Source organism: Pristis pectinata, chromosome 24 (genome assembly GCF_009764475.1).
Source record: "Pristis pectinata isolate sPriPec2 chromosome 24, sPriPec2.1.pri, whole genome shotgun sequence".
In the NCBI taxonomy this organism is placed as follows: Eukaryota; Metazoa; Chordata; class Chondrichthyes; order Rhinopristiformes; family Pristidae; genus Pristis; species Pristis pectinata.
The window spans coordinates 11,696,245-11,707,551 of NC_067428.1; the positions used below are offsets into that span (position 1 = coordinate 11,696,245).

At 38.3% G+C, this 11,307-nt stretch overlaps 1 protein-coding gene across 5 annotated transcripts in view; it reads left to right on the plus strand.

Annotated features, from left to right (window-relative positions):
• The window catches only part of LOC127582348 (zinc finger RNA-binding protein-like), a 68,528-nt gene that overhangs the window by 16,447 nt on the left and 40,774 nt on the right, over positions 1–11,307 (plus strand). For 2 of the 5 annotated variants that reach the window (XM_052037504.1, XM_052037507.1), the window contains exons 3-5: positions 2,568–2,823; positions 9,333–9,410; positions 10,597–10,720. In XM_052037504.1, the coding sequence (XP_051893464.1) occupies positions 2,568–2,823; positions 9,333–9,410; positions 10,597–10,720 (458 nt within the window). The remainder of the gene's footprint in view (positions 1–2,567; positions 2,824–9,332; positions 9,411–10,596; positions 10,721–11,307) is intronic. The other 3 variants (XM_052037508.1, XM_052037509.1, XM_052037505.1) reach the window with 2 other exon arrangements.

Sequence of the window (11,307 nt, forward strand, 5' to 3'; positions counted from 1 at the left end):
GAACACAGAAGAGTGGCCTTCAGAGCCATAGAGCACAGAAACAGGCCCTTTGGCCCAACTGGTCCATGCTGACCAAGATGCCCATCCAAGCTAGTCCCATTGGCCAGTGTTTGGCCTATATCCTCTCTAAACCCTTCCTATCCATGTACCTGTCAAACTTTCTTTTGAAAGGTGTCATTGTACCTGCCTCAACCACTTCCTCCAGCAGCTCATTCCACATTCATCCCATCCTTTGTGTGTGAAAAAAAAAGTTGCCCCTCAAATTCCTATTAAATCTTTCCCCTCTCACCTTAAACCTCTAGTTCTTGATTCCCCAACCCTGAGAAAAAGGCTGAGTGCATTCACCCTATCTATGCCCCTCATGATTTTATACACAGTGATTATACTAATTAACTGTGAGAGGACTCATATCCCCCAACTGCCCTTTGAAAATGTTCTTCCTCAGCTCCCCTCTAAATCTCCTCCTGCCCCTTACCTTAAATCTATGCCCTCTGAATATAGACATTTCTGCAAAGGGGAAACATTTCCAACTATCTCCCCTGTTTATGCCTCACATAATTCTGTATACCTCATTCAGGTCCCTCCTCAGCTCCTATGTTCTATGCTCTGTCTAATGAAGGCAAGTAGCCAAATGCCTTCACTACCACATTAACTACTTGTGCTGTTGCCTACAGAGATTGTCTGCTGTATTCTAGAAAAGGCATATGAACCTCGTGCAACCAAAGGCCATTCACAACTGGATTTGGCCAATTGTTCTTAAACTTTACCATATCACAGATGTTGCCTTTGGTCTTTCAACCACTCCCACTGCTTTGAAGCTTAAAATACGTTTGCTTTCTAATGTTCCCTGGTTCAAATGAGAGTTCATTGTCTCAAAATATTAACTCTTTCACTTTCCAGCATCTTCTGTTTTTATTCCCGTTTCCTGATATACAGCAAATTGATGAATTAGAAGTTCCATTATTATTGTATGAACTAATTCACACTAGCTTTTTAAGAATGTGAAAACCTGCTTTTGCTATTCGCATTCAAGTTTATTTGTTCAAGTACGATGAATGTCACTGATGTGAAATGTAGACATCTGTCATGAAGAATGAAGAGAAATTTTCCATGTACAAAACAAAAGCATAAACTGTTTAATCACTGCACAGATGGTGTGCGTGCACTAAGTTTAGAATTTTTAAATCACGCAAGAGCAGATCAATCAGCCCAATTCTGCCAATGCTGGTTCTGTTAAAGCACTAGCCAATTAATCGCTTTTCCAGCTTCGAAGTATTTATTCCTTTTTGGAAGTTTGAAATGGCTTGGTATTGGTTTCTTATTGTCACGTACTGAGATACAGTGAAAAACAGTTGTGCAGGCATCTGTATAGATCATTTCAAAACATAAGTACTTTGAAGTAGTATAAGGGAAAAGCAATAACAGAATGCAGAATATACTATTTAAGAGAGAGTGCAGTGTAGGTAGATAATAAGGTGCAAGGGCTATGACAAGGTAGATAGTGAGGTCAAGAGTTCATCTTTAACGTACAAGAGGTCCATTTGAGAGTCTTATAACAGCTGGAAAAGTACTGAAATTGCTTTCACCACCCTTTCAGGAGGTTGTCTTCAACATAGGTCATTACATTAAAAAAAAATCCATCATTTTGTTGCCAATTATTTTGAATCTGGTTATTGACCCTTATGCTGCATAAAATAGCTTCATCTTTTAACATATCTTGGACATTTCCTTGTGGGAGCTGAACCCACAATCTTCTGAACGTAACAACTTTTTTAAAAATGTTGTTAGGAGGAAGTTGTGGACGACCAGGGTGTCACTAGTAACAGTTGGTGTTGCTAGTGATGGTGTGATGTTGCAGTAAAGTCCAGGTCTTTACTATTAATTTCTGTAGAACTTAGACAGTTATTATCAGCATATTTTAACTTTTGATGTTTATCCACCAGTGAGGAAATAGTGCCTAGAACTGTCCTTTGAAGTTTCCAGGGCCACAGAGCTGGAACTGGACAAATAAACTTATTTTTCAATCATGAATTAGAACTCATTTGTGCTGCTTTGTCAGGTGATCCACAGGCCATATTTTGCCCTAAAAGAAAATCTCCAAGTTATATTGTAAAAATGTTCAACAGGCGGACAAAGAGGGTCATTTGGCACAGAAACAGACACCCATTTGCACAAATCCCACACTACTTCCATTTTATTCTCTCCACATTCCCACCAACTTCCCTCAGATTCTACCTTACACCTACACGCTGGCAATTAACCTACTAACCGGCATATCGTTGGGATGGGGGAGGAAACTGGAGCACTCAGAGGAAATCCACATAGTCACAAAAGGAGAACGTGTAAACTACACAAACAGCAGAAGTGGTCAGGATTGAACCTGATGCTGGTACTGTGAGGCAGCAGCTCTACCAGTTGCGCCACTGTCCTGCTCCTTGCAGACAAAGTCTATTTTTAATTTCTCGATTGCTTGAATAAATCTGAGAGCAGCTTGCAAAGAGTCGCCTCACTCTGGCGCCATCTCCTTTTTTAAACTGATTAGTTTCTTCTGATTTTGTTTTCATTAGTGCACAGCCCGCCACTGGTATTGCATATTCACATCCATCCACGCCAGCCAGTTACACCGTACAGCAAGCTCCACCAACGGCCCATGCAGTCACTGCAGCTTATGCTCCTGTGCCTGCCACACAAGCAGTGAGACCAGTGACCTCGGCAGCATATGGAAGTTATCCAACAGCACATTCTGTGGCAGACTACAACTATGGACAGAGGCAACCTGAAGCTGCACCACAGCAAACACCGGCAACAACACAAAACTACCAGGTAACCAATATAGCATTTCCTGCTCCAGAGTAAAATCAGCAGTTTTGCCTATAGGGCTCCCTAAGGGGGTCCTGTGTTTAGGAGGTAGGTACTTAAATTATGTTCTGTTCCAATGCTTTCTACTCTGTAATGGGAAATGCTGAACTGTTTCACCTGTGTCCCAATGCAGTCATTTTGATTAGACCACTTGAAAGAATTTGATAATGCCAGGAAACTTGCTAACATGATTGAAGTAAAGCTATTGCATTTTGGTACCCATTGAAGTAGTTGCATAATTTATCAGTGCCGTATTAATAAATGCAAAAAGTGAAATGGTCCACTTTCTAAGAAGAATAATGGAATGGAGGCAGAGTGCAAATTACTCTCTTTTGGTTTACTGTTATGTGGATCTTTTGCTAATTTAAAAGATGGTTACTCACCTTGGGGGATGTAAAGGTTTTAGGTAAAATAATAGTACATGTGGAAATTTCATCCAGAGGACTTGGACATTCAATTAAAAGCTTATCATAGAAATAGAGACAAACCATTTAGGAATGAAATCGAGAAGAAATTTGACCTGAAAAGTTTATTTGAAATCTGGAATTTCTACAAATCTCTGCAGGGGCTGCGTCAATTGGAAATTTCAAAACTGAACAATGAGCATTTATCAGGGAAGGTTATTGAAGCGGGAAGATAGCCACATGGAGTTGTAGATTCGCTGTGGTCTAATTGAATGACAGAATGGGTTCAAAGGCTGAATGGCTTACTCCTGTAGATCCCATCTGTCCTGTTGGTTCATTCCAATTACTTTGCAAGTCTCGCTTCTGAATTATTTCCTCACATTATGTAATTTTTGAGATCTGCTTTGTCTCAGATTGCTTAAAGAACTGATATCTGGAATGTTTATATTTGCACCATTTCTGTTCTGTTAAGAAATGGCAAATGTGTAATGTTACAAAGTTTTTATGGACAGCTCTGATTTTGATGTCAAAATATATTTGTTGCTACATTTTAATATTTGTTGTAATGAGCAGTTTAAAAATGAAAGATTGTCGCCCAATGTAGATAACTGTTGCATTCATATAGTTTCTGATTCCAGTTTGGGCAATGCCAGAATTGAAACTTGTGAGATAACTATGGAGTATTCTGGAATATACAGTGGGTGTATGTTGCTTCCTTCCGCACAAATAGACTACTTACTCGTGGTTTGCTCCATCTTAAATAACCTTTTAATTCTACAGTAAAGCAGAGTGTGGCTCTAATGAGAGCTGGTGCGGGTTTTTCTTTTAACTTCATAAAGGATGTAATTTCAAGATTCTATTGAATAAAATGCTGGTTGCAACAAAAAAAGGATAGCTAGATAATTCTTTAAAATGATTAGTGGAATGATTTGTTTTAACAAACCAGAAAGATGCGTAGCACCTGCTAGGCCCCCAGATTTGAAATCTGTAGAAACGAATTGTCTTAATGAAATGTTTTGGGCTGGTAGTTGGGTAGATGCATATGCCATATAGGTTGGCATAATTGATGCATTACCTATTTTATGTTTAGTTTTGATATTTGTAGCAAGTAATTGGCCAACGTGCTTTATTGTAAAATTGAAATTATTTCTTCCCATGCAAAATAAAACTGTCTCAATCCTAGAATGTTGTGTTGTTAGATTAAGTCCTCTTTCTTTGTTTTGGAAAGCAATCTGCTCAGTTTCAATTGGTTACTGATCAGGTAAGTCTGTAATATATCATATTAAATTTTTCTTTACAGGTTTCAAAAGCTGTATGTTTTTTTAATGCCGAATGTCGTTCAGGACAATTGTAATGAGGAAACTATGAATATTAACAGTGAATGTCCCAATAACTAATTTAGAAATATTGTTGTTTTCAAAGCACCATACTTGATATGACAAAGTTAATAAAAAGATGTGTAAATTATGAATAAGTCTGCAAGTGTACATTTTGTACCATTAGCTTCTGGTTTTACATAGAAACATAGTAAGTAGGAGTAGGCCATTGCACCCATGGCTGCTCCACCTTCCAATACGATTATGGCTGATCATCCAAATTCAATACCCTTTTCCTGTTCTCTTCCTATATCTTTTGATCTCTATAGCCAATAGTACTTTATCGAACTTCTTGAATGTATTTAGTGATTTGTTGTCAACTTCCTTCTCGGGAAGAGAATTCCACAAGGTCACCACTTAAGTGCTGAAATTTCTCCTCATTTCAGACCTAAATGGTTGTGACCTCTGGGTCCAGACCTCCTCAACATTGGGAACATCAATTTTGAATCTAGTCTGTTGAGTCAGGATTTTATAAGTTTCAGTGAGGTCCCCTCTCATTCTTCTAAACTCTAGCAAATAGAAGCTCAGTTCTCCCAATCTCCATTCATCAGTCTGATCATCCCATGAACCAATATGGTCAACCTTTGCTATATTCCCTGCTCCTTTCACATTGGAGGCCATTGTGTCATTTTCCACCTTAACTGCCTGCTGTAACTGCATGCTTACTTTCATCACAACTGTACAAGGATACCTGGGTCTCATTGCACCTCATCCTTTCTTAATCTCTCATCACTTGGATAGTAATTGGCCTTCCAGTCTTTGCCACCGAAATGGATAACGCCTAATTTTTCCACATTAAGCTCCATCTGCCTTGCATTTGTCTATTGACTCAATCTATTCAAATCACACTGGAGCCTCTGTATCCTTCTCACACTACCATCCAACTTTGTCTTTCACAAGTGTGGAGATGTTACATTTAATTTTGCAGGCCAGGCAGCATCCGTGGAGAAAAACAGACTGTCAACATTTCGGGTCAGGACCCTTCTTCAGGACTGAAGATAGGAAAAGGGGAAGCCCAATATATAGGGCGGGGGGGAGAAACCTAGCAGTGATAGGTGGACGAAAGAGGGAAGGCAGGGTGGGCGCAAGGTGGTGATAGGTAGATGCCCTCTTTTGTCCACCAATCACTGCTCTGTTTTCGCCCCCCTATATATTGGGCTTCCCCTTTTCCTATCTTCAGTCCTGAAGGGTCTTGACCCAAAATGTTGACCGTCTGCATTTCTCCATGGATGCTGCCTGGCCTGCTGAGTTCCTCCAGCATCTTGTTTTTTCATCTAGATTCCAGCATCTGCAGTCCTTTGTTTCTCTTGCATTTAATTTTCTTGTTTAAATCATCAATATTGTGAATATCTGGGGGTCCTAGCACTGAATCCTGCAATATAGTACTAGTCACTGCCTGCTACTTGGAAAAGGACCTGTTTATTCCTACTCTGTTTCTTGTCTGCCTCTCAGTTCTCTGTCCATGTGAGTACATTACCCCCAATCCTACATGCTTTAACTTTGCACATTCATCACATATTTGTGACCTCATTGAAAGCTTTCTAAAAGTCCAAAGGCACCATATCCACTGGTTCACTCCATTTGCTCTACTAGTTAACATCTCAAAAAATTCCAGTAAATTTGTAAAGCATGATTTCTGTCTCATAAATCAAGGCTGACTTTAACCAGTTTTGTCACTGATTTCCAAACACTCTGCTATTACATCTAACAATGAACTCTAGTATTTTCCCCACTAACGTCAGGCTAACTGGTCTGTAATTCCCTGTTTTTTTTTCTCTCTCCCTTTTTTTAAATAGTGGGATTAATTTAGCTGCCCTCCAATCCATAGGAACTGATCCAGAATCTAAGTAATGTTGGCAAACCACCACCAATACATTCACTATTTTAAGGCCACTTCCTAGGCTGTGAACTGTCAGGCCCTAGGAAGCTTTTGGCCTTCAATCCCAAAAGTTTTCCTATCCCTATTTTCCTAATATTGATTTGATCAGTTCTTCCTTCTCACCAGACCCTAGGTTATTTGTGTTCTCCTTTGTAAAATATTTGTTCAATAGTCTGCCATGTCTTTGTTTCCCATTATAAATACCCCTGCTTTTGATAGTGAAGAATCTACATGTCTTCACTTATCTATAGAAGCTTTTGCGACCAGTTTTTAATGTTCTCTGCAAGCTTGCAGTTTTGTATTTTTTCCCTCCTAATTTATCCCTTGGTCTAAACATATCCCTTGAGTTCTAAACTGTTCCCAGTTTTGTTGTATTTTTTTGGGCTAATTTATCCTCCTCTGATCTAATACTATCCCTAATTGCCGCCTTAGTCACTGTTGATTCCAGGAGAGGTACAGGAACTTGAAGAACTATTTTGTCCAAAAATACGTAGATGAACAGCTGATCTAAAATTGCTTAAAGTCATATGACAATATGCCAGGTTAAGTTTATCAAGCTTAACTAAAAGCTCAGCACCAAAAACTAAATGTTCTGTAGAGCTGGCATTCATCTTTCTGATTATCAACTCATTTAAAAACTTTTGGTGACTTCTGAAATTGCATGGAAATGGTGCTTTTTTTTTCATATTTCATTCCATACAAAAGCTGCAGTTTGTATTCAAAAGTTGAATTATCTTGTTTTTATTAAAATATATGGAATTCAATTAACACCTCAACACAGCAGTATATATTTTCCTGAAACTTGCATGAATGTTCAAGGGGAATGCATTGTGATGGTATGCCGAGGTTATTGGAGACTTGAACTGGTCAAAACTCAATGTGCCAAGTGGATATGTTGCGGGAAGAAACTTGTTTGAAATCGCATCTGGTCAGAAGGGCCTCTGCCTCAGAAGAGTGGAAAATACAGTTGTTCAGATTGCCTTTTCCCTTTGTTTGGAAAACTGATTGCAGACATTTGTGTTGCAGTCTGTCAGACTACACCTTAAAGTTAGAATACTGATGAATGTGAATTTGTGGGAATTAACTTGGAAATATTATAAGAAAACTATTCAAATGTGCAGTTTTAAAGAAACTCCAAATTTGAAGTAGAGTTCCAACATCCAGTCCGACAATTAATTCACGAAAGTGGTAAATTCTCTCTCCAGTATTCTTTCTCCAGAAAAAGTTGTCTTTCCTTCCTCTTCTCCCTCCTCCTCCTCCTCCTCCTCACAAAGAAGTGATGATTTATGCCTGGGTACATTTCCACAGATGGCCACTGTCTTCTGTTACCTTACGCAAGCAGCCATTCTTGTGTGTTCCTATATGATGAATGTTGAGCTTTTTTAGTCGGGAAGGGTGAAGCAAGAATCGGATGCTGTGCAGCACTACATGATACTTTGACCTATTGGGGAGCTCAGGGTGAGTGTTTATGCCTGAGCCATGCACACATTTTCTGGGGACTAGTATTTATTGCACTTTCTATAAAAATGATTTACTTTGTATGTTTGTAGTTATGCCAGTGGATAGATTCAGAATATTTAACTAGTGTAGCTGTTCTTAACTTGCATATCTTTCGAGACCAACATTGAGCGTCGTCTCCAGAAAATAAGTATCTGGTTCCTGTACCTGTTTAGTTATGGATCAAGCTAATTGGGTGTAAACCACCACTAAAGTTGTTCAACATTTTGGTTTCTTGGGAGTTCAGGCTTCTATGTGAAATGTTTCATGTAGCATTAATGCTTTCTAATGTAACACTATTTGGTGATCTGTCACATTGTAAGATTCTCTTCAAAAGTTGCGTCTGACACATTATGGGAAGTGCTCAATGTTGTTGCTGAGTACTTAATCTCTGAAGAGTTTTATTCCTATACGAGAATGCCTCAATATGTCTGACAAAATTGAGCCATTAATTTGAATATGGAGCAAAATGTTTCACCTGTGGATCAGGATGCCCACCTTGGAAGGGAGCAATGTGTTAACACCATCAGCTCGACAGTGTTTGCACAAAGTCAGATTTATTATCCCAGCATGAATATTTATACGGTAGTGGTTGCTTTAACTAGCGACCATCCATAAAGTGTTATAGTTAGCTGTGTATCAGGATTCTTATTGTGAAAGGTGGTCGTAAATTAAACCCATTTTCTGTGTGCTAATAAATTTAATATATTTAATTTGAATATCACAATGGTGCCACATTGTGTGAGATGTGTGAATCAGCATGTGTTGGTAAGGTGTCCTTAGTTTTGTTGTGCTATCATTGGATGAAATAATTCTCTTTTGCAAATGAGTGAATGTTACATGGGCTATCAGAAACTCATGTACTATCTAGGTGTATAGACCTGTGCACAGAAAATCCTTTATCTTAATATTTCAACCACATAAAGAATTGCAGACTCTGCTAAATTAAAACTTTTTTTTGCTTTTAAAAAACATTTAAGCTATTAAATTCCAGTCTTTCCCAACCACTATCCATTGACTCACCCACCCAAACTAAATCAAATATTTAAAGATTGTAATCTTGCTATATAAAGTGAAAACATATTAGTCTGAGCAGATATTAATTTTGGTTAATTGTGCTATTTTAGATTCTTGTCATTTGGTTACAAAGTTTGACACAAGTGTAGCCAGAAAAGAATTTTACTAAAAGCACCAAACAGAAAAACTTTTAACCCACATCAAGATCTTTACTGAATCTTAGTTTGTGTGTTTATATATACAGTATATATATACTGGCATTGATTTTGCCACAATGAATCACAAAGTTTCTTTCTGCAGCAGTACTACGCACAAGGAGGAAATTCGGACAAGACAGAGTGGGGTTGGATGACAGACTTGATCTATGGTTCATCTAAGGTGCTTGTGGAGAAAGCTTAATTAACTTTGTATGTAAGGTAGATAGCCGCTAAACTGTCAGCTCAGAACATCGCGTATCTCCTTTTTAATGCAGTTTTTTAAAAAATTAGTGTAAAGAATATAGCCAATAAAGTTTAAGAATTGAGTTTTGTTCTTTTGTAAAAGTATTTCTGTCTTTATTGTAAGAGAAATATATAATTATAAAATGGATACAAGGTACACAGTTGGCCTCTGTATAATCTATGGTTCTATAATGCCAGTGGTGACCTTGACCATCTAAGTAATCAGCAATAAAGCTGATAGTGCTGGTCCAGGTCATGAGTGGTATCAAAATTACACCTGACAGGTGTGCATTTGTACTTGTCCAAATTTTTGAAAACCTTCAAGTGTTATTTTTGCGGCTGTAGACCATCCTGTATTTTTATATCATGAGTACTCCTATACAATGTTAATAGTTGGTCAGCATTGTCATTAGCCATATTTATTATAATGGAATGCATACACTCTATAGGAAAACATTACACATGCTTCAATGCCCTTATGGTGTGTGATACTCTTAATTCAAAACAACACTTTGTTTTCATAACTGCCATTGATAACAGACCTTTGTAATTCAGCTCAAAACCCCTACTGTTCACTGTGTTAGTAGGCTAAGATGTTGTATGTTCACTGGATTATTTCATTTCACTCCCCTAACTCTCCAGCTTCTCAGTCCATCTCTGACAATTCACAGAGACAAATAATTCAGTTTTCACACACTGTATAATATTACACCTTAATGCTTGAACCATGTTGCTCTGGTTCATAAGCAGTATACAGATCCTGCACTGCAAACCTGAATATGCAGTCAGTCAGCTCAACTGGTGTTCTTAGCGAAAAAAATTGTGTAAGGAAATATCCCACCCTCTCCCTTGTTAATAAAAAAAAAGTGGGAGTTGTGCTATAAAATGTCAATCCTCCTGAGTGATGGCCATAGCATAATGCTGCCTTCAGTGGGTGACTGCACACATGTGATGTGTGTGCCGGATGCTCATCAAGATTAGAGCGGAGTGTTAATGTTATTTTCAAAATGACAACAGCTCTTGTTGACAAGTAGGATCCCTTTTGGTGGAGGAAAGTTTTATTTGTAGTATTCTGCAGGCTTTCTGTTGCAGTCATTAATGTATTTTCCTTGTCTGTAATGTAGGACAGTTACAGTTATGCACGTTCCACAGCAACAGCACCAACTTACGATAAGCAGTATTATCAACAACCTGTCTCAGCTGCTGCTCAACCTCAGCACACTGCTACAGATTCCTACTATCAGACAAGTAAGTGACATGTTTCCTAACTTTAGCATAACAGTGAGAAGTAATTAAAATTTTGAACTTGGCTTCCTGATGACCTTGCTAGGTAAACATGAGCCATGTAGCCTGGAAAGGTTCCATGTTGTATCTTGGCCAGTCCTGAGCTACATGATTTCAAAAGATGGTGATGGGGACTCTGAATTGACCTCAGTAGTCCAAAGATAAGAGGGTAAGCAAATTCCTTGCTCCTGATCAGACTGCTGAAAAAAGCCCATTGTGACCATTGGTGAGTATGGTCAGTCGTTGTGATACCAGTCCTCCAGTACTTGATACTGGCGAAAACAGGGTAATGTGGGCATAGGGAATGTAGCCAAAGCAAGTTTTGATAAGGCTTAATTTTTCTTTTTGAATTTTGCATTAGTACAAGCAAATGTGTGTCCTGGCTATATTTGTGTTGGGGTGAATTGTAAATAAAATTAAAGTGTACATATCTGAATTACCTAAATTTACTGTTCTACTAAGTTGTATGCTTTGACCTTAGAATATATAGTTGACATTTTTACTTAAATTATCAAGAATTGCATTGACAATTGCAGCTATCGCATGCCAAT